The sequence below is a fragment of the Sminthopsis crassicaudata genome, chromosome 1, assembly GCF_048593235.1.
Source record: "Sminthopsis crassicaudata isolate SCR6 chromosome 1, ASM4859323v1, whole genome shotgun sequence".
Classification (NCBI taxonomy): Eukaryota; Metazoa; Chordata; class Mammalia; order Dasyuromorphia; family Dasyuridae; genus Sminthopsis; species Sminthopsis crassicaudata.
In genome coordinates this window covers 259,439,370-259,462,644 of record NC_133617.1, presented here as the reverse complement: position 1 = coordinate 259,462,644, position 23,275 = coordinate 259,439,370, and the positions used below count along the sequence as shown (strand labels likewise).

Sequence of the window (23,275 nt, the reverse complement as noted above, 5' to 3'; positions counted from 1 at the left end):
ACTCATCTTCCTAAATTCAGATCCAGCCCCAGACACATAATCCCATTTGTCTCAGTTTCCTCACCTGTAAAATGAGCTGGAGAAGGAAATGATAAATGACTCCAGTATTTTTGCCAAGAAAAGCCAAAGGGGTTATGGAGAGTTGGACCAGTCTGAAACAATTAAACAACAACAATCTGATCCTAGAGGTAATAGAGAACTACTAGTATTTATTTAATATGTGAATAATGTACTCAGATCTATGTTTTAAAGAATCATCTTGACATTTGAGTGGAAGATGGATTGGAATAGAGAAAAATATGAAGCAGTGCAACCAATTAGAATGCAATTATGATAGTTCATATAAGAAATGATGAGGGCCTAAATTAGGGTGGGTGGCTATGTGAGTGGGGAGAAGAGGACATATCTGGAGATGCTTATAGAAAGAATTTTTTTCCTGAGGCTGGGGTTAAGTGACTTGCCCAGGATCACACAGCTAGGAAGTATTAAGTGTCTGAGACCAGATTTGAACCACTACCCTAGTATTCTATCCACTGTAGCATCTAGCTGCCTCCCAAAATAATAATTTTTGACAAAATAATTGAATATGTGGAGTGAAGCGCAAGACTTGAGGATGACACCAAGATTTTGAATTAGGGTGTTTGGAGGAATAGCAGTACCTTTGTTAGTAGAGAACCTTGGAAGATAAGTGGTTTGGGGGTTCAATAATGAAATTGGAAGGTTAATGAGGAAGAGGTTATAGGGTTAAGAGGAGGAAGGAATAGAGAGAAGTGTCACGATATAAAATTATGAAAAGAATTTTGTGTTCTGGAACATGGAAGTAGAGGGTGATGTCAATATCAAGAGCATGACAATAAATATAGTTGAGGTGGAGCAAATGAGTAGGTATTATGTTGATTACACTGAAAAATCTAGAAATTATGGTTTTCGAGGAACCATTAACATGTACATTGAAGTCCTTAGCATGAAAGCAAGAGTTGGGTTGGAAAGGGAAATTGAAACAGGCACTGAACTCACTGAGAAAGAAAGGAGAGTTTTTGAGGATTGGTAGATCACAATTGTCAGAATTTTGATTAGTGGATAAATTTGAATAGTGTGAATCTCAAAGAAGTTTCTGAGAAATATTGATAGAGGAAGAGTCTGGAAGTAGCAATGGGAGTAAAGAATATTCTGGCTTCTCCACAAACTAGTGATTAGGGGTTATAAGAGAAAGTACAATGAGTATTGCAAAGTATGTCTAGGGATTCATTGTTATAGGTACCAGGTCTTAAATGTGTGCTAAAAGTGGAAGGAAAAGGAAAGTAAGAAGTCCAAAATAAGAGGATGTTTGTTAATTTTGGAGCACAATGGAAGGGACATGTAGAACTAGAGTGAGATGTTGTAGGTAGATAGGACAGGATTGAGATAAACAGGAGTTAGTAATTAGACACTGGGATTGGGGAAGAGCTGCATTACCACCAGGATAAAAAAAAGTAAGAGGTGATTGAGAGTTTGCTAACATTCAGGACATTAGTTCAAATAAAGAATTCCGGGATAGGGTTGTTGTTTGTCCTTCATGCTTTCAGAGGACCATGATATCAGGGAGGAGATGCCATGACATGCAAGTGAGTTGAATTGAGGAAGAGCTGTCCAGGTTATCTGCCTCACTTTCCCCTCCATATATAATGGAAGACCTTGGCCTTTTTGAGCTAAGGTTTTCAACAGGTTTAAATTTGACTGAGGCCATGCCTATTCAGTGATTAAAGCTAGGTAGCTATTGGAGCAAAAAAAAAAAAAAAAATCTCTTCTTTCCTGTACCTTTTTAGTACAAAAAAATCTAACCAATCAAACAAATGAATGAATCTGGGATGGGAAAAACCTCAGACTTTCTGGTCAAAGCAGAAATGACTGCTATTTACATTTACGGATAAGGAGAAATCTATTGATATTGGCAAGTGATTAAAAGATTCCAGATCTCCCTCTTGTCCCCCTTGAGATCTTAGTATAATCCTAAATTGCTGCTATAGTAGACCGTGTTACTCTGTCCAGGGGAAATCCACCCTATGTTAAGCAAGTAACTACTAGAAGTGAAATGTCCAAATCCATTTCAGTTTATGCATGAACCGGAGCTGAAAGTACTGGGTTTGGAAAGAATGGGGCTGAGAACTTGTTAAAGAGGAAGGAGGTACTGTGTGAGAAGAAACTGTGGTTCAGGTAGAAAGAGTGAGAAAGGCCAAAACATGTAGAATGGACAGAAATCTCAGTTCCTTTCCATCAGAAACACTTTTTAGAGAAAAAAATTAGTAAGTACCCTGTAATGAACACCAGATAACATCACAAAAAATAAAAATGATTATATTGAAACAGAAGGAAAAGACTATTACTATAAGAATGATTCATTAACCACCTGTCCACCCTGACTTTTCCAAAGAATCACAATTCTTAAAAAATTAAGAGAATAATGAAACAGATGAAATGTGATTTTAAAAATCCAATATTGAGTTATTTAAGAAAGAAATTGACAATGAAAAATGGGAAATGAGTAACAGAAATGATATTAACATTAGCTATAATTTTATATAGAATATTTGTATAGAATTTATATATTAATATAGAGTATAATATTTGTATAGAAATTTAGCTATCAAAAATTGAGAACTCAAAGAACTTTGGAGATTATCTAGTTCAACTTCTTCATTTTACAGCTAATAAAACTGAGGACCAGAGAGAGAGAGAGAGAGAGAGAGATTAAATGTCTCACTGAGTGTCTTATAGGTAGTAAACAGCAGAGATGGAATTTGAGTCCATTTGAATCTTTTTAGGTTCAGTGACTCTGAATCCATCATTCTCTCCATTGTTCCATAAGTCAACTCACCCTAATTTATTTTATCTTATGAAAAATATTATTGCCCGATTCATTGCTATTTTCAGAAGAGGTGATCTCAGCTTAGAGTTTTATATGTAAGCTATTGTGTTTATTTATATATGTATTATATATGTTATACATGTTTGTTTATATATGCTGTCAGGTTCAGGCAACCTACATCTTTACATCAGAGCCATAGGATATCCTGAAGAATTAGGAGATATCTTTTCATTGCTGTTATCACTTCAAGCCCCTAGTAACAATTCCCCTCAATTATTATACAGTAATATGCTGTGCATAAATATGCAAAAAATAACTTTCTTCCTTATAATTCTGTTCATGAGAGTATAGCTACCCATTTTTCTCTCCAATAAAATTTTTAATTCTATTGTTGGGCAATAGTATACATTTTACTCTGCTCTGTTCTGTTGCCTTCTTACTGAAAATTTTTCACTCCATGGTGAAATCTATAGGTGATATTGTTATGGGAGGCATGATATAGGGATTTCTCATCCTATTTTATCATTTTGTTACATGGAACATGAGAACTGATCTAGCCTTTCATTTTTACTTCAATTTAGATTTTGTGCAAATAGAAGTTCTTCCATGACCCATTCTGTTCATTAGTCCTAGTAATTTCAGTATAAAGCCTCCAATGGAAATAATTTTTTATCCCTCTGATAACAGTAGAAGTTAGATCTAAAAGGAGTTTCAAATTATGTCCTTTGATTTTCATTTGAAGAAATTTTCTCATAGTGTCTGTAATTAGGTTTTTACATTTATTTTTTGTAGATGCTATGCTTCAACCATCCCAGCAAGGGCCTCTTTTGTAAATATTGTTAGCAGTTAAACTGCATATAGTATCTATTTACTTCCCAAACTGTTTCTTACCAAGAGATAACAAATCCCTCCTTTTTATTTGCATTGTAGATACATTTGACAAATCTCTGACATCTCCCATAAAATGTTTACCTGAAATGATATGTCAGCTTTAGAGAAGTGATTTTATTTATTACTCAAAAGAATTTTCTATAATAAAACCTCAATAATTGTAATTAACCACAATATTAACAGTCTCTGAATAAGAAATTTCTATTAATAATTTGATATGAGTATCATTGAACTTAGGTTCTTCCATATACCAAAATCTAATACCCACTCTCAAAAAAATTATCTGGACTTGTAATTTCACATGTATCAAGAATTCCCAGTGTGTAAAATCCCTTCATCAGTACAGTTCAGCAACTTTTCTGTGATTTAAAGATTTGCTTTAGGCAATGAGAGGTCAAGTGACTAGCCCATAGTTGCACTACTAGTAGGTATCAAAACAGAACTTGACTGGAAGTCTTCCTGACCCACAAGATTAGCCTTCTTCATGCATTATGTCAGGATGTCTCCCTAATCATATCTATCTATCTATCTATCTATCTATCTATCTATCTATCTATCTATCTATCTATCTATCTATCTGTATGTATTGGCTGAGGCAATTGAGGTTAAGCGACTTGCCCAGGGTCACACAGCCAGAAGTGTTAAGTGTCTGAGACCAGATTTGAACTCAGGTCCTCCTGACTTCAGGGCTGGTGCTCTGTCCACTGTGCCATCTAGTTGCCCCTCCCTAATCATTCTTTATCACACCTTTTCTATTTGTTTCCTTACCCACCAGCTTCATCACAGTATACAAATATGGAGAAAAGAAGAATTATCATGATAGAAGCCCAATAGTTGGTAGATGAACATCACATTCCTAAGTGACTTTCCTCTTTGGTACCTTTCCTCAACATTTCTGTAGGGTATAGAATCAAATTAATTAATTAATTATATGATGCTTTGTAGTTCTTTCAGCTATTAATGAAATAACGGATGATCTACATTTATATTATAGTTATAGTAATAATTTAAATTTATATAAAGTCTTAGGATTTTAAATTTTTTATAATAACCCTATGAGACAGGTAATGCCTACTTCAGAGTTATCATGAGATTCAAATGAGAAAATGGATATAAGATGGATTACAAACTTTAAAGAACTACATACACATCAACTACTACTATTACTACTATTACTGCTTCTAGTACTATTTCTTTTTCTCTTTTTCTTTAAATGAAGTTTGGAGATAATCTGGGGATGGATTGTTACCCCGGTAGTAGTTGTGTTATGTTTAATGTCCTACTAACTACTATGCATTGGATAAAATGGCTGTTCTTTGTAACTAAATAAAAGTTTTAGAATGTAAAGTCATTTGTTTTAGACTCATTTAAAGCATCTTTGAAATAGCTGCAGAAGAATTAAGATAACAGAGATGAAGATACTTCATTCTGGTCCCAATGTGATTTTGATTTTATCTGCTAAGTCTTTAGATTTCATTCCATATATCTCTAGATTTTGAAAATTTTTCATTTTATGTAGTATGAAGATTATGTGAATTTAATATGGTGATATCTAGCAATACATTGTTCTTAAATTTTTATGGATCACAAATTTAACACCCACATTTTAGAGCAGAAAAAATGGAGACTGAGAAAGGTTAAATAATTTGTCTAGAGTCACATAATGATGGAGGCAGGATTTCAATTGAGAATTCCTGACTCTAAATCCTGAGTTCTAACCATTACATCATCTTTCTGTCCAATATTATGCCTTTGTAATTGTAAACAACAACTTTGTTCATAATAATGTCCTAGTGCCAGTATTATTTAATGAAGAAAATGATGATACCCATTTTGTAGATTAAGAAATTATGGTTTAGTGTTGTTTCAGTTATTAAAATTTTTTCTTCCCAGATATATTGTTTACTCTTTGATGGCAAGTGTGATGTTGTTTCCTGGGGCACAGTAGTGAATACCAAGCAGGAACTCAATAAATCTTTGTTGAATGATTACATAAAGACTCACTCGGGTCATCAAAGATTCCTCAGGGAGTTTTGTTCAGATAACTCATTTTTTTAAAAATATAAAAATATTTGTTTTTCTCCCCAGGTTATTTTTACCTTCCGAATACAATTCTTCCTTTACAACAACAATAACAAAATTCGGTTCTGCACATATATATATATTGTATCTAGGATATATTATAACATATTTAATATGTATGGGAATGCCTGCCATCTAGGGGAGGAGATGGAGGGAGGGAGGGGAAAAATTCGGAACAGAAGGGAGTGCAAGGGATAATGTTGTAAAAAATTACCTATGCATATGTACTATCAAAAATGTTATAATTATAAAATTAAAAAAATAAAAATATAAAAATAGAACAAAGAAGGAAAAGTAGTTATCCTAGGTTGAATAGAACTCCTTTTTCTATAAAACTTCTTAATATAAAAGAGACTAATGTTCCTGGTTAATTTCCTAAGGATGACAGATATAAACACATATATGTATACATAAATACACAATATACATGTATGTATGTATGCATTTTAAGTGTCAATAAGCTCAGAATTTTCATAGAAAAAGCCCCTATTCCAATTTGGGGAGTCTAACAAGATGATAATGGTAGAATGCAGCACTGTGGTGTTAGGATTCTGAGATTCAAAGTTGTGGCTCCTTTTCTATGACAGGATAAGTTTGAGACCCATACTCATAAAAGGAAAGAAACAAGTATTATAAGATCCCTACTATGTGCCAGCCAGGCATTGTGTTAAGCACTTTACAAATATTATATTATTTGGTACTTAAAACAAACTGTGGTGGTAGATACTATTATTATTCCTCTTTATAGGTGAAAAAGATGAGGCAGGTAAAGATTAAGTGATTTACCCAACTAGTAATTGTTTGAATAGGATTTGAGCTCAGTTCTTTTTAATTCCAGACCCAGAGTGCTAGTTGCCATACCATCTTGCTGCCTCTCAAAGGAAAATTGAGATTGTTGCTTGTTAAATTGTTCCTACAGGGACTGGCTTTTCTGTCAACCATCCAGCTTCTTTTATTCTTAGAGTCATTCAGTTCTACAACATTCTCTTTGTCTCTCTTCCTTGACTCTGGACTCATTAACTTGTCTCAAGTAGTGACTCTTCAATTCTTCCAGAAACCCTTTTATTCAATCTAAACTATTGGTGAGCATAATCATGGTGATTCTTCCCTATCTTGAAAAGGAAGAGAGAGAAGTTCATTTTCTCAACTCTTTCCTAGGGACAAGCTTGATCACAATTGCCCAATGTTCAGTCTTATTATTTCTATTATTCTTTTCATTCACAATATAGTAGTCATTGAGAATATTATTTTCCTACTTCTGCTTACTTCAATATAAGATCATGAAATTCAGAATGGCCATAGAGATCATCCCATCATCTTAGTTAAATCCTTCATCTTACTGATGATGAGACTGAGAGGCCCAGAAAAGGAAATTGCCCAAGACTACATACTGCCCAAAAGTATATTTTAGCTTCAAACTCAGGCCCTGACTATAAACCCAGTGTTTTTCCAAATTCTGTCAGTCACATAACCTTTTACATATCCTTCCATCTTTGAAAACTATACATTATTTGTGATTTATCTCTCTCCCTGAACTCTTATTTTCAATATTATCAAGTCTTGTTGAGTTTGGCTTTGCCATATCTCTCTTCCTTTTTATTCCTATTGTCACTCTTTTTTTATTCTTCTTGTCACCCTATTGTTTTTAGTACCTGGATTGTTCCATTGATCACATAACTTCTCTTTTATAACTACTTATCTGCCATATAAAGTTCAAAGCACTTAACTTGACATTTAATGCCTTTTACCCTTCCAAGATACTCAGCATATGTATGTGGAATTATAGGAACAGAAAGGACTTTATTGGGCCAATAGGATCAAATAAGCTGTAGTAAAATGGTTCGTACAATGCCTATCACATAGTAAGTGCTTAATAAATGTGTTCCCTTCTCTCCTCCCCCCAACTTTCATTTTTTAGACTGTGAAGCTATAATCCCTAGGCTGCAAGTTACTTGGCTAAAATCATACATTCATATAAATTCAACCTGAGATTTGAATGTAGGTCTTCTGACTCTAAAATTTTCCATCATTCCTTACAATCTTTATCTTGAATATCTCTCCCCTTCTTTTTTTTTAGTGTCAATCTATACTTCAAGATTCAACTCAAGTCTCAATTTCCTTTTGAAACTTTCCCTAACATTTAACCAAGAAAAGAATATATGCATCTCCCCAACTTTGATCTCTTATTTCAAATTTCTTTAGTAAATAGACAGTATGATCCATACTATGATATAAGGATTCATATTATGCATAGTTTTAGAATTATTCTTTATTTCATTGATAAAATTTGATTGATACTGTTCATTCACTGATGCTGTTTTAATTCAGTTGCTAACTATTTTATGTTTACTTGCTGTTCATTTTATATAATCTTTAGGGAGAGCTGACTGATTTTTAATGAAATTTGATATAATGTAAAAGGGCATCAAAACAGCTCTTAAATTCAATATGTGATTCAGTCTGCCATATCAAAACAAAATTATCACTATGAAAATGTTCAAATAGACATGTAGTTTACCAATTTTTAGTAATTTCCAATGAAAATTGGAAATCTAGATGGAGTCTAGATGGAAATTAAAGACTGGAGTTTATAGTTCATAATTAATTATGTCCCTCGTAATATATAAAGTATTATTATATCTTAATCAGTAGGTCAAAGACTATGTTTTCTTCAGAGTAGGAATTCTCTCTATAACATTATAGCACAATCTGTCTACCTTATTTATAATCTAATTGATTTAGAGCTCCATTTAGAGAAGGAACCACAGAAAACACTTAGTCTGACCTCCTTATTTTACAGCCAAGGAATTAAATCCCTTTGAAGCTAAATTTACCCAAGATCATATTGGTTATGAGGATCAGATGGTAAGTTTTAGAGAGTTTCCAGAAACTCAGAGATTATGCAGCTAGTAAGCGTCAGAAGTGAGATTCAAGCCCAGCATTCGACTCTGACTCTAGCTTTGGATGCCTTTCTCCTTCAAATAAACAACACTTAAGAAAATTTCTCAAAACAATAACTCATGTAGAGAAATACTCAATTTTTACTATAGTTCAGGGCTTCTTAAACTTTTTCCACTTGTGATCTGTTTTTACATGAGAAATTTTTACAAGACCCTGGGTATATAAAATAGATATACAAACCAAATATTTACTGATAATAAATCATAATTTCATAACTTCCACATTCAATTAAATGACCTCATATAGGGTCCTGACCCATAGTTTAAGAAGCTTTGCTATGGACAATTACTAAATGATACAACCTTCCCAATCTCCAAGGCTAATATGGGTATGGACCATGATTAGGGAAATACTGGCATTTGCTTGTTCTCATTAGCAAGTGCCTCTGGAGTCCTTTTTCCAGCAGGCCTGCTGTTGATTAAAATAGGCTAATAGGAAACCCCAGAGTGTTCTATCATGTCTCAAGCTGCCATTAGTGCTCCCAGGGCAGATCTTCACAGGTCTGGTTAGTGTTGTATTTTCTCCTTCTGGTTTCTGTTTTTGCTGTTGTTATTTGAAGTGTATTTGTGACTCTAAAAATCGTCATGGTTTTGGCCTTCATCAGTGTAAATAAAGTGCTTGATGGAACTGAGGCCTTTTTTGATGTTTTCCTTTTTTTCTGTAGTTATTAAAAATTATACATATCAAATATGCAATTCTAAAAATGAAAAAACCAGAGAACTTAAAATGGTGATCCTTATTTTAAACTGTTGTGTTGTTTTTTTTTTTTAATTTCTTGCTGTTCAATTGTATCTGACTCTTTGTGACTCCATTTAGGATTTCCTTGATTTTATTTGGAATAGTTTGTCATTTTCTTCTCCAATTCATTTTACATATGAGGAAATTGAGTCAAATATAGTTAAGTGGTTCTCCAGGATCACACAGCTAATAAGAATCTGAAGCTAAAATCAGAGGAGTCTTCCTGACTTTAGGCCCGGTGCCCTATCTATTGCATCACCTAACAGTCTTGAACTGTATGTAAGACTTTGGATATTTAATAAGATGTAATTCTGTGATGGACACTGGACATGTTAGATATAGAAATGGGGGAAAAGTCACCAATTTAAGGCATGGGATCATGCATGTAGGGTTGAGAAGGACTCTAAAGGTCTAGTCCAAAACCTTTTTTTTTTTTTTTTTTTTTTTTTTTTTTTTTTTTACAGCAGAATATAAAGCACATAGACTTAATTGATTTGGCCAAGATTACACAATTAGTAAATGACAGACAGGATTTCTGATTTCAATGCCAGTGCTCTCTTCATTGTACCCAAATGCTTCCTTGAATGTTGAAGCTCAATTTTTATGGAATTTGGTACAATGTGAAAGGGCAGCAAGATATCTCTTAAATTCAATTTATTTGAAATTGAAGGATTATTTTTGCCCTTTAGCAAATGAACTAAAAAGTCACATCTAGTTCTGGGAGTTCTCAGGACAGTTATGATATTTACTAAATAAAAGTATTTTCCAAGTAATAGATATTTAAGTTTTTTTTAAAAAAATAAGTTTATGGTTTTGATCATTTGATAAAAAGAAAGGGATGTAATAAGTTATATTTGTGTAGGCAAATAAATAATTTTATTGATATTCATGATATTTGTATGTTCTATACCAGTTCTTTATTTTAATCTAGTCTTTAAGAAATTGTTAGTCACTCAAACCCTGAATATTCCTCATACCTTTCCCCCAAATCCAAATTTAAGATAATCTGGTTAAAGAATTCTAATATATTTTGTACTTGGTACCAAAGAAAGGCTAGACAAATAAATAATTTAAAGAGGCTGAAAGCAAGTTATTTCTTTCATTGTAAATTTAACCCTAATGAAAATGTGACATATTATAGGATGTTACATAACTGCCTTCTCTTGACAAATTGCTACACATTTATCAAAGAAGTTGGAAGAAGTTGTCTTTTCAAGAATATCTAGTTCAAACTAATGCTGCCAAAAGGTGATTATATTTAAGCTTTCAATCTGAATTAATATCTCAGCAAATGCCTTCCTGGCACAAATCTTGCAGGAGGAATTGCTCTATGCACATGAGCTAGGAGAGCCTAAACTTGAGAGCAAAAGGAAAAGTTGAGTCTCCATGTTTATGATCTTCTAGAACTTAGAGTTAAAGCTAGTTGTTCATAGGGATTAAAACATGATTTTGTTAAAGGAAACATTTGGAAAAAAAATTTAAAGTATTAAGGATAACAAGATACAAACCTTTTATATCATAATCACAATTAATTATGTTTAAATTAATCATGTAAATCATATTCAAAAAAATCCAAATTCTGCTAAGACATATAGTCTTAGTCCTTGTGGTAGAAATGTCTGTCCACAGTTCTGGAACTAGATATCATGAGTAAGCAAAGAAGAGAACAATATGCAAGTATCTTAAGAGGAAACCATGCAGAGTACTCTTTTTATTCCATAAATTACCACGTCTACTTTTTGTACAAGTTAAGAATCTTGCCTTAAGCTTCAAAACTATTGATTTCCTAATTTTGCCCAACTTGAGGATCCATTAGCAAAAGTAAGCTATGGAAGAATTTTCTTGAATGCCTCTCTAGATAGATTTACACAATTAAGGAGATAATCACTTGTCCCTCCTATCAATGAATAGATTGATTCTGCATGGGTCTATTATATATGTATACCCTGACAGTAGATAACAAAGGTAATGAAGACAAAACTTCTTTGCAAACACTACTGTATCCTCTTAGAAATGTTTGGTTTTATCAACTTCATTGCAGGAAAATAATACACATTCTTGGTTGTTTAATATCTCAAAATGCATCTTCAAGGAGGGCAAATTTTCATTTTAATCAGTCACAAGTTCAGATGAAAAGGCAACAGTACAAAGAGGAGCAAGAAAGAAGGGATTATTTTTTTTCCTCCACAGCTGAGATGATGCTTACGTTGCAGCCACCTCAAACTCACTATAATTCTGAACAAAACTCTTGTCTAAATTGGAATTGTTTACCCTACAATTGCAAGTTGGGATTCCCATTAGATGAGCAAAAAATTTTATCTTTATTTTCATTAACCTCTAACTGAAACTTATAGCATTTTCTCCAAAAACTTAAAATCATTATTTCAAGAAGGATTTCCTAAGCTTTACCAGATTTCTTTTTTTTGTTATTAATTTTTATAATTCTTTTGACAGTACATATACATGGGTAATTTTTTTTTCTTAACAACATTATCCCTTGTATTCATTTTTCCAAATTTTCCCCTCCCTCCCTCCACCCCTTCCCTTAGATGACAGGCAATCCCATACATATTAAATGTGTTACAGTATAACCTAGATACAATATATGTGTGTAAAACCAAATTTCTTGTTGCACAGTAAGAATTGGATTCTGAAATTTACTAGATTTCTAAAGGAGTTCACCACACACACACACATAAAAGGCTAAGAACTCCTAGTCTATATTAGAATTTCTTAAACTTTTTTCACTCATAACCTCTTTTTGCTCAATAAATTTTTACTCAGCCCTAGGTATGTAAGTATATAAAATAGGCATACAAATCAAACATTTATTGATAATAAATCATAATTTCATAATCCTCACATTCAGTTACACAATCTCATATGGGGTTAAGCCACAGCTTAAGAAGCTTTAGTTTATGTGATTACAACTGGTATTGAAAAAGTATTTTCAAATCTTAAGTGAAATTAATTGTTAATTAAAAAGTAAGCATCTCAGATCCAAAAAATACTCAATTGTCTTTGGTGATCACATGCAAAAATATCATTTTTGAAGAAATGCTCACATTAATTATATTTTAAAAATTAATCTTTGTGCAAATAACTAAGAAAATGATCACGTATATTGGAGATAAATGTATCTGTTCCATACATTCCTAATCATAGTTATATCTTATTAAGCATTCAATCATATCCCACTTTGTTGTGAATGGCCTCCAAAATCCCATTCAACTGTACTATGAACTGACTCACAACACAGTGTTGTCTATATTCTTTAATAGCACAATGCAACTTACTGGGTACAGATTTGCATGGTGCCAAATTAGTCAATGACTCACACACATATTGTACTGAATGTTAAACTCTGACTCATACAAAACTGTGTTAGGAGCTGATTGACATTGTACTTGTTTGAATACTAGTTCAGATCATGACTCACTTCTTAGTGCTTTGGGTACCAATTCACAACATTCCCCTTTGGACAATGATTCACACTGATCATATTGGGATCTGACTTTTTTTTCCATAACATTTTAAAAGCCTCATTTACTGGGCTGCACTGAGGAGTGAAGTAGCAAGCCATGTTCCTTGATTTAGTCTGTGAATCTATCCAAGGATATGTGGTAGAGATGTCCTTGAAATTCAAACCGATGGGTAACAGCCATTTCATCCACTGGACAAATAACCTTGACTTCTTTGAATTCTTTGAAAACATTTTTCCTAGAAGGTATAACTTTGCAATGCTAGAAAATTGAAAAATTTTGCAATTTTATTTTTAAAATATTCACATTAGAGATACTCTTTAAAGTTTTTGGACCAACTTGTCATAGAAGTTGGCATTCTCTATGTGGATACAGTAGAAAATAATATTTTCATTCATTTAATTAGATATGGGAGAGTAACATAATAGAACTATGTTCTTATCACCTTCTCTAGTCCACAGAGATCCAGGATAATAACATCCCCTTCTAAGTGGCTATAAAACTTCTTTCTACAAGAGCTTGTTTGTATTCTATAATTTAAGAAAGAATCAAAATGAATTTCAGTTTGAAATTACTATGTCATATTGTAACTGCAGGGGATTAATTATTGACTTCCATCAATGTATGAAATAAGTAACAAACTGGATAGTTGAGATTGTGGAGAATGAATTTTATATTGTAATCCTGATTTGTCCCTATATACTCTATAAGCTTAGGCAAGTCTTTGAATCTTTACTTTTAGCAATGCAATGGATCATAGTAAACTCAAGTAATACAGAAGTCCAAATTGGTTTAAAGTGTAGTCTTTTTTTTCATGGTAGAAAAAAGCATCGGTGTAATCATTTTTACTTTTAAAAAACACCAAATGATTGTGTTTTCTTCTTGTACATTATCATAAATTTTCCAAGTTACTTTAAATATGAGACTTGTAAGAAAATCTTCAATATGATGTAGTATAAGCAGGCCTGGTGTGGGAGACAAGAGATAAAAATTCCAAACTTGCCTCTACTATTCTGTGATACTGTTCAGGGACTTATCCTATTTTAGCCTCAGTTTCCTAATGTGTTAAAATTAAGAGAGGTTGAATAAATGATTTCTAAGGGTCTTTCCAGCTCTAAGATGTGATTTTGATATTAAGGATATTTTATTTAATGAGTCCAAACCATCCAACCAACTAATCAATCAAAAACATCAAGTACCCTCTAAATACCAGGCACTTTGGTAGGTGCTAAGGATACAAAGACATTTTAGCTTATAGATTTCTTTCCTCCCCTCTCTCCCAGGCAATCAGACTTAAGTGATTTGCTAATAAGTGTTTGAGAACAATTTGAGCTCAGGTCCTCCTGACTCCAGGGCTGATGCTCTCCATTAAGCAAAAAAAAAAAAAATTCTTTAAATTAAACAGATAATACAGTAACTAGACAGTGCATCTACAAGCCTAAAGACCTCCTTATACTCTATATGGAAACTCCACAGAGAAGACAGCATCTCCTTGATGGAGTTAAATAAGAGAGAGGAAGTGAGGGAGAAAGAGGAAGAGAAAGAGAAAGGGAAAAAGAGAGAGAGAAAGAGAAAAACACAGAGAGAGAGAGAGAGAGAGAGAGAGAGAGAGAGAGAAGCAGAGAGAGAGGAGAGAGAGAGAGAGAGAGAGAGAGAGAGAGAGAGAGAGAGAGAGAGAGAGAGAGAGAGAGAGAGAGAGAGAGAGAGAGAGAGCGCGCACGCTTGCTTGTGTAAGAGCTGAGGGACTCGTTTATCTAAATGTGTAGAGACCTGGGCTTGAGTGACAGTTTAATTTTTCTCAAGGAAATTTCTAGATGGCGTCAAAGTAATCTAAATTCTAAGGAACTCAGGAGCATGAGCCAGAGATTTTGAGACTTCCTCCCTTCCTCCCAGATTGAACTTAGTCTAGATAAATCTAGAGTCTGAGGTACTGGAACATAGGTTATAGCAGTATCTAAATGAAGGAAATTTATATGTAATATGTCAAGGATCAGAATGCATTTTCTATGTATACATTTCTAATGATATAACTTTTTTTTTTTAAATCAATGACCTATTTGAAAAACATGGTATAAAGAATATCCCTAAGGAAATGTATGATTATAAAAAGACATGAGTCAGAAATGTGAGAAGAGTAACGAATAGTAGACAAACAACTGTGTGTCAACTGACAACTGTAGAGATACCCAGACACCTATAGAGATAACCACAGATACCCATAAAAGTATGAAGTAAAAACACCTAGAGGAAGACCTCCAGCACATGGAGTAGATTCTCTTCAGATGAAAAGATTGGTGACTTCCTATATTTCTATATAAGGAGAGAATAACCAATTTCTTTCTGGAAGTTACATGAATAAGATAAACTAATATAATTTGACTTAACTTCAAAGCACTCTAAATAAGATTTCTAATTCTGAAGAAATGCATTCTATATGAAATGATTTAGAATGAAAAACTGAAGTGGAAGAAACACATCCTTTTCTCTAAGATTTTTACTTTATTTCAGAAGACAATTTGTTCAGAATAACCTGAAATTAATTGAAAAAAATTCAGGAATACACAATAATCAATAAACTGTATAATGTATTAAATCCTGTATTTGGAGACTTAACCTCCAATATTTTGAAGTTTTTATTAATTCATCTTTGAGGGAATATTGTTGTCAAATATGTTTGACCAAAAACTACAGTTCTTATATTTATTTAAATCTTACATTGCTTAGTATAGTATCTACAAGTATCCACTAAAATTTTATAGATTTTTAGAAAATTTATGAAAATTTTCACTATGCTTAATTTAATATGCAATCATTTTCTATATATATATTTCAAATATTGATAATGCTAAAAATTATTCTGCAGTAGTTAAATTGTCAGATGATATGAACCGTTTTCAAAAGAAGGAATCCAGTGTATCAACAATCATGTGAAAAAATTCTCTAAATCACTACAAATGAGAGAAATGTATATTAAAGTAATTCAATTCTATTAGATTTGCAAAGATGATAAAAGAGGAAAATTATAAATATTAGAAGTACTGTGAGAAAACAGGCACAACAGTGCTCTCTTGGTGGAGCTGTGAATTAATGAAGCCATTCCAGAAAGCAATTTGGAACTTTGCCCTTGGAACTACTAAATTATGCATACCCTTTGACCCATCTTTTGATTTCCCCTCTCATATCTCCACCTACTTATTAGACATCTTGTACCATATGTCCTGTCAACATCTTAAACTCAACATGTCCCATACTGGCCTTCCCCCCCAAATTTCCCCTTTTCCCAATTTCACTGTCTCTATTAAGGATAACCCCAGTCTCCCAGTCACCAAGCTCCCAGCCTCATTCTCACTTGCTTCCCTATGTCCAATCTTATGACCTGTCATTTGTATCTCCAGAAACAGCTTTTGTGTATGTATGTGTGTGCATGTGTGTATACATACTAGTCTTCAATGACACTGACACTATCTCAACACGGAGTAACTGTCTGTTGATTGGGCTTCATGCCTCCAGTCTCCTCACTCCAATTCACCCTCTACTAGCTGTCAAATTTACACCTACTTATACCTATCTTCATTCAATAAATTCCAAAAACTTTCTATTGCCTCCAGGATCAAATGTAAAAGCCTCTGTTTGGCTTTTAAAACCTTTCATTATTTGGCCCCCTCCTACTTTTCAAGTATTCTTATACCCTATATTCCCAGTACTCTGCAATGCAATAACAATGGCCTTTTTGCTATTCTTCAAATAAGACACTTCATCTTCCAGTTCCAAGGATTTTCACTGACTGTCTCTAATACTTAGAATTTTCTCCCTCCTGATCGCCTCCTTTTTCTTTCTTGGTTCCCTAATTTCAGCTAAAGTCCCATCTTCTATAAGGAGTCTTCCTTATATTAGTCTCTTTAATTAATATTAGTCTTCCTCTGAAACTGTCTCCAATTTATCTTGTATATATCATTTGTAAGTAGTTGTATTCATGTTGTCACCCCATTAGACTATGAACTTCTTTAAGAACCTCTTTCCTTTCTGAATCCCCATCATTTGGCACAATGCCTGGCATATAGTACCTAATAAATGCTAGTTGACTGACTATACCACTACCAGGGCTGTATTCCAAAGAGATCTAAGAGAAAGGAAAAATTAATGTGTGTGTGTGTGTGTGAAACATTTATAACAGCTCTCTTTGTATTAGTCCCAAACTTGAAACTACGAGATTTGGGAAATGGCTAAACAAATTATGTTATATGAATATGATTGAATTTATTGTACCATTAGAAAATGATGAATGGACAATTTCAGAGGAAACTGGGAAAATTTCTGTGAACTAATAATACAGAGGAAGTGGGGCAGAATTAGTACAATTTTTATACAATGACAATGAAACTGTAGAGGAAAATAACTTTGAAAGACTTTAAAACTCTAATTAATATAATGAAAACCATGAGTCCAGAAGATGAAACATGACCACCCACCTCAGACCAAAGAAATGACAATCTTAAAATGAAGACTGAGAAGTAAATTTTTGGGACAAGAAATTTATTTTGCTGGACTATTCAATTTATTATGAGGGTTTTATTTCTTATAAAAGTTGTTCAATGAGGGAATAGGAGGGAGATATAATAAATGCATAAATACATCTTTTAGAAAGATAGAACAGTTTCACCCCATCCATCATTTTATTTGAATTATAAAATAAGTAGATTTGAAGAAAAAAGGTTGAATACTATGTATAAATATAATACCCACAGGTTAAGAAACATCTTTAAAATACATTTCACTAATATATTGACTATATCTACTTCATATTCTCTCTCTCTCTCAACATAAATATTGGATAGAAAAGTATTGGAATGAGTATAGAAATCAGGAAGACGGTTCAGGTTCTGTTTCTGATACATTCTTTCTGTGTAACCATCTGAATGCTCCTACACTGAGGAAATTGCAGAACTCTTTCTATTTCAGAGAATAGTATTTTCATGGTATTGATTTATTTCAATAGCATGATTTCAAAACCATTGTGCTATCCAATAAATTAAAAGAAGTGCAGGGATATAAGCTAGGATATGAACAAAAATTTATTAAAAATCATAAACTGTCATTGATAACTCTAGTAACTTTCAACTTATAGTCACAGCCATCAGCTATGTTATCACAACCAACACTTCCAGGATTTGAAAGGATAGCAGACAACCTTGCTGTAGTGGGTAAAATTCTGGGCTTGGAGTAAGGGAGATTGGGAGCTTGAAGTATGCCTCAAATAATTGATAGTTGTGTGTTCTTGGTCAAATACTTTAACTTCTCTGGGCTTCATCTTTATAGAAGCTCAATATCTCCCAAAGTCCCTTACAATTCTCAGTAGTTTTCACTTCTCCTGATCCCTTTTTTTTTTTTTTTTTTGGCAAAGATAGTGGAGTATCCGTCTCCAGCTCATTTTTTACAGATGAATAAACTGAGGCAAATGGATTTAGGTGATTTGTTCAGCTAGTGTCTGAGGCAAGATTTGATCTCAAGTCTCCATACACTCCAGGTCCGGCATTCTATTCAATTTGCCACCTTAGTGGTCCACAGTTAAAAGTGCATGAACCTGTAAAAATCTTCAGCCTTTAACTGAAAAAGCTGGTATTCAACATGAAAACGGGACACTTGGATAATAGAATACAAATGCTTTGAACTGAAAGTACTGCTGTGAATTCTGGAAGAAGCTCTCCACCTTTGACATTTCAAGCACCAGGGATGCTTAGGTAAATAAACTGTTTTGGAACAAAGATTCTCTGTATTTACTAATATCAATCCTATGACCACGAATCAGTGAGGGGTGAGAAAGAGTATATGCATATGAGCTCAGGAAAGAAATCTTCATGATGCCCAGTAATTGATGCTGCCTGGAAGCAATCGGGGCAATTAGTAAGCACCACGAAGAGACCTCTGGAGGGGAAGAAAGAGTATTGGACTCTGCCCTTTGCTGAGTATGAAAAGTAATAAGGAAGGTTTTCCTATCGACTCTTCCAAAGGGAAATCTGTACCTGTAAGCAACTTCTCCATCTCCTCCACTCCCGTGGCACTAGTTGCCTCACGCCTAGCTAACTCTCTCGCTGGGAGATCTAGGTTGCTCTTCAACAACCATCCCCCGCCACCCCCTTCCCATAATCTTCCCCGCTGCCTGTCTTTCAACTAAAGGGTTCATATTAGAACGCGAGCCGCCCCCTCTCTTTCACACTTGTCTCTGGTTTCCAGGAGGAAGATTCTTTCCTCCTGGAAGTCTCTGGATCAGCCTCCTTTCTCTTCTGAATTCCGGAAGCCCACTCGTTGTCTGTCTCCCTCCCCCACCCCCTCCACCCCCAATCTTAAAGCTTGAGTGTTGGTGTTCTCAGAGCTCCCTAGTCTGTTTCAAAAGGTTCTGGCGGAGAAAAAGGGGGGAGTCTTCCCAGGGGAGAATGAAGCCACTTCTGCTCCTTGGAGGTGGGAGCTCCTATTCCCCTTCTCTTCACGTCAGTGGTCTCGAGACATTAGCTGTCATCTCCCCGCAACTCCTACACCTTACAGTTACAAACTTCCTCCAGTTCCGCTCATAATTCTTTCCCAGCTTCTGTAGTTTCCAGCTGAGGGTGTGGAAGGATAATAATTCACAGGTTTGTTCAAGGAGGGACTGCCGGAACTCTCCAATTCTACCAGTCTGGGAGGGCTCAGTTTATTGATGTTCTTAGATTTTTCACTCTTTAGAGAACTTAAGTAAAGCTCTCTGAAAATATAATAAATTACTTCTGCCCTCCTTGGAATACCAGAAGTCAGAAGGATCTAACTTCTTCCCTCATTTTTCGACCTGTCCCCTTTCTCCACCATTCCCACTCCAGGACATCTTCTCCAGAAGATACATAATGTATTCTTCGGGGGGGAGAGGGAGGGTTGTTCTGGTCTTCCTTACTAATAAATAGTTGCATCTAAAGTCTCCCACCTCCATTTACAGTCAAGTTCGAGAATCTGGGCTCCCGGAATGTCCTTTAAACACATTTTAAACTTTAAATGTAAAGCTATTTAGTTTCCCTCACCATCCCACCTCCTTCCTAGTCATCCACTCAGGCTAGAGTCAGTTTAATTATGCAATCTTTAGCTAGACCCACACAAATAATCGATCTAGGAACCCATCCCCCATCCTACCAGCATTCAACTCATTAAAAAAAAAAAAGGCACCTCAAAACCAAGCACTTCAAAATGAATGGAAGAAAGTAATGGACTAAAAGAATAACACCTTGACGCCGTACATCTCTTTCAGGCGAAAAAAGTGCCTTTGTAGTGGGGGGGAGGGGCTGAATTCTGCAAAGAAAAGTGGCTTCCTTCTTTCTTCTTGTCCCCGGCGCAGAAAATTAAACTGAGACCCCCAGGCCCCGCCTCCGCTCCACCTCAGCTCTGAGAACTTCCCCACCCCGCAGAGAGTCCACTTTGTTCCGCAACTTTAGGGAGGGGAAGGTAAGGAAGATGAGTTTGGAGGTGGCGGAGCGAAGAAGCCGCGGTGAGAGGCGATCGGTACTTACAAATTCACCATCAGTACCAGGAGACAGATGGAAATCTTTGTTTGGATCGGATGGGTTAGCGGCGGGCTCCTCACCCAGAGACGGCGGCTCGCCAGCCATGCGCATGCGTCCCCCAGCTTTTCTATTCTTTTTAATTATTATTATAATATTGGTTAAAGTTATTCTTACTACATTGGCTATGCCACTCACTCCGTTGTCTTCTTCCGTCCCCACCTCTCTACTCTTATTTTCCACTCCCTCCCTTTCTGACTACAAACAAAAATAAAGGTACTCGCAGCAGTTAATCCTACTCCCTGCCAGCTAGCTATCTGGGCTTCCCAGGCTCTGCCTTCAGCCTTTGCTGCTGCTGCTGCTGCTGGGGTGGGGAGCGGGAGGCAAACACAGAGTCAGCGGCAACGTTGGGCTGCATAAAACAGGGAGGAGGCGTGGGTTAGATTGGAGTAAAAGAGAAGTGAACCGTGAACATCAGTGAGACTGAATAAAAGTATCTCTTCCGAAAGGACAGCTCCCTTCCTCACCCAGTCCCTGGACAGCAGCATCATTTTCCCCGCGGAAGCTGAGCACAGCTGTAATTTGACAAGCCAAAGGAAAAAGAGCTGAGGTGCTTAGAGTTGTCTTGTGTTTTTCTTTTTCTCCTCCCCCACTCATGCTTCACCCATTGCTCTTTTATTATGAAATACTGGAAGTGTTTACTCGAAAGACAGACAATGTACAGCTGGAGTTCGAAGAGTCACATCTGTGAGAGAGGAATGGGGTGGATGAGTGAGACAAAGCTTTCTTTGAATACGTGTATGTGCCTATGTGTATATGAGAGGATATGCGGGACTATGCTTATGAATTGTAAGTGTGGTTAGTGAACTACTGAGGTGTGGAGTGTGGGTTGGACTGGAGTCAGGACGAAGGCTATGCGTGTTTAGACTTTTTTAAAAACTACACATAAAAAAAATTCCAGGACGCACTTGTGCCCAAAGGGCTACATCCTACTGTCTTCTTCAGTTCAGGAACACGTTGCCCTGTCCTGCCGCCCCCACTCCTGCTCTTAATCACTACCATCTCTTTTCTCATACTATCAAACTGAGCCCACTCTTCTTTTGAACCCAACCCAAGGTCAGGAAGAAAAGCTAACACTTACCTGCCTTTTGTGTCTCAGAAACCAGACCCCACATAGATCTCATTGAGAAAAGGCTTCTCTCATCATCTGAGAGACACACATTAGAGACAAACTAGAGATCTGGTTTGGGAGCAACCCCGTGGTCCTGAGGTTGTAAGGAAAACTCTTTTCCCCACCCACACCTGCTGAAACAGCACAGATCCTGGAAAGGAAGCAGTAACAGAGTTGGAAAGGAAATGAGGCATCTTCTAATTGATGAGAGTTTACGCTTGGAAATCAGTAGCTGTGTTTGCTTGGGGGTTTTGTGTCAGACTAGGACTAGATATTTCTCTGAAGCTGTAAACTGACCTGATATATGAATAACATCACGTCATTTCCTCCCATTTCTTGTGAGCCCTAGTGACAGAACGACAGGGAAACTAGGGGTGGGGAAAGGAGACAGAGAAGATGAGAGAAGAAGGAAGAGGAGGAGGAGAAATTTTAAAAGCAAATCATGGAAATAGCAATGGTGACCTGCAGCTTTTGAGGGGAACTAAAGATAGGAAAAATAGCCTCCAATCTGTCCATGGAGAAATAGAGATGTTGGAGACATTTCTATCCATCAAGAACTGTTATTAAGGAAGTGGGACCATGGTTAGTTCTAGTTTCCCCAAATATTTCTGCTGTTCCTTCTGTTGATTCTCTCCTCTTTCTGTAGAGGTGGGAACTAATGAAGGTTTTGAAAAATTGAGATTGGTTTGGACAGTTTTAGGTTGGTGTTGGTTTCTTCTGGGAGTGAGAATAGGGTAAGATTTTAAAGGAACGTGGTTGAAAAAAGCGGTACTCACAGGGATGGATGAGGTTGGCCAAGTAGTCCCATTCTCTTTCCCGAGCCAGGCGTCTTTCCATGTAGGGCTTGGCGAACTCTCCCAAGATTTGCTGATGGGCAGAGCCAGGGCTGTCCAGAGCAAGACTCTGAAACGACCTGGAGATGTTGCCTCCCCCCAGGAGAGAAGGGGCTCTGCAGAAACTGGGCAGCAGCGAGTGAGGGCAGCAGCTGGCAGAGCAGGAAGCAGAGGGGAAAAGTCAGGACGACGCCTATGAGCCTGAAGTGAGGGTTGTTGAAGAAAATGAGAGAAAAAGCAAGAGAAGCCAGAGAGCAGTCTAAAAAGGAGTCTGGCAGCTTTCGGGGCAGGAGAGGGGTCTGGAGGCGGCTGTGCAGGGTGAGGGCAATAGGGGAGTTAGGTGGGAATGAGGAAAGAAAACAACAAAATAAACATACCATTACTATGGGTTCCAGCCACAGTTAAGCCAACTTGCAGTTAAGATTTCCTTTCCCTATAGCACTGTAGTTCTTTTTACTGAGGAGGGGGAAAGGGCAAAACTAATATTGTGTTTTTTTTTTTAAATCCTTTCTGTTCTTTTTAATTTTCCAGTGCTTCTATAAGCATGTTCACAACAAAGTTCTTGTGGATCAGGGAACATATAGTTGTTTTTTCAACCTTGCCGCTGAATGTATGCTTAGGATACTTTGGCAGTGGTCAACTTGGCTCCATAGGAATAGACATCTAGGAAACACTTCCATGATAGTAGCCCTGTTAGAGTTAATAAAGATTAACCTCAGATTAATCTTGGAGTTTTGGGGTTTGTTTTTGTGGTA

The 23,275-nt window shown here is 35.7% G+C and overlaps 1 protein-coding gene across 1 annotated transcript in view; it reads right to left on the bottom strand.

Annotated features, from left to right (window-relative positions):
- Nucleotides 1-20,994, bottom strand: part of RGS20 (regulator of G protein signaling 20) — a 69,268-nt gene extending 48,274 nt beyond the window's left edge. The window contains exon 1 of the mRNA XM_074278367.1: nt 20,526-20,994. Within this exon, the coding sequence (XP_074134468.1) occupies nt 20,526-20,630 (105 nt within the window). The 5' untranslated portion in view covers nt 20,631-20,994. The remainder of the gene's footprint in view (nt 1-20,525) is intronic.
- Nucleotides 20,995-23,275: the final 2,281 nt, after the last annotated feature.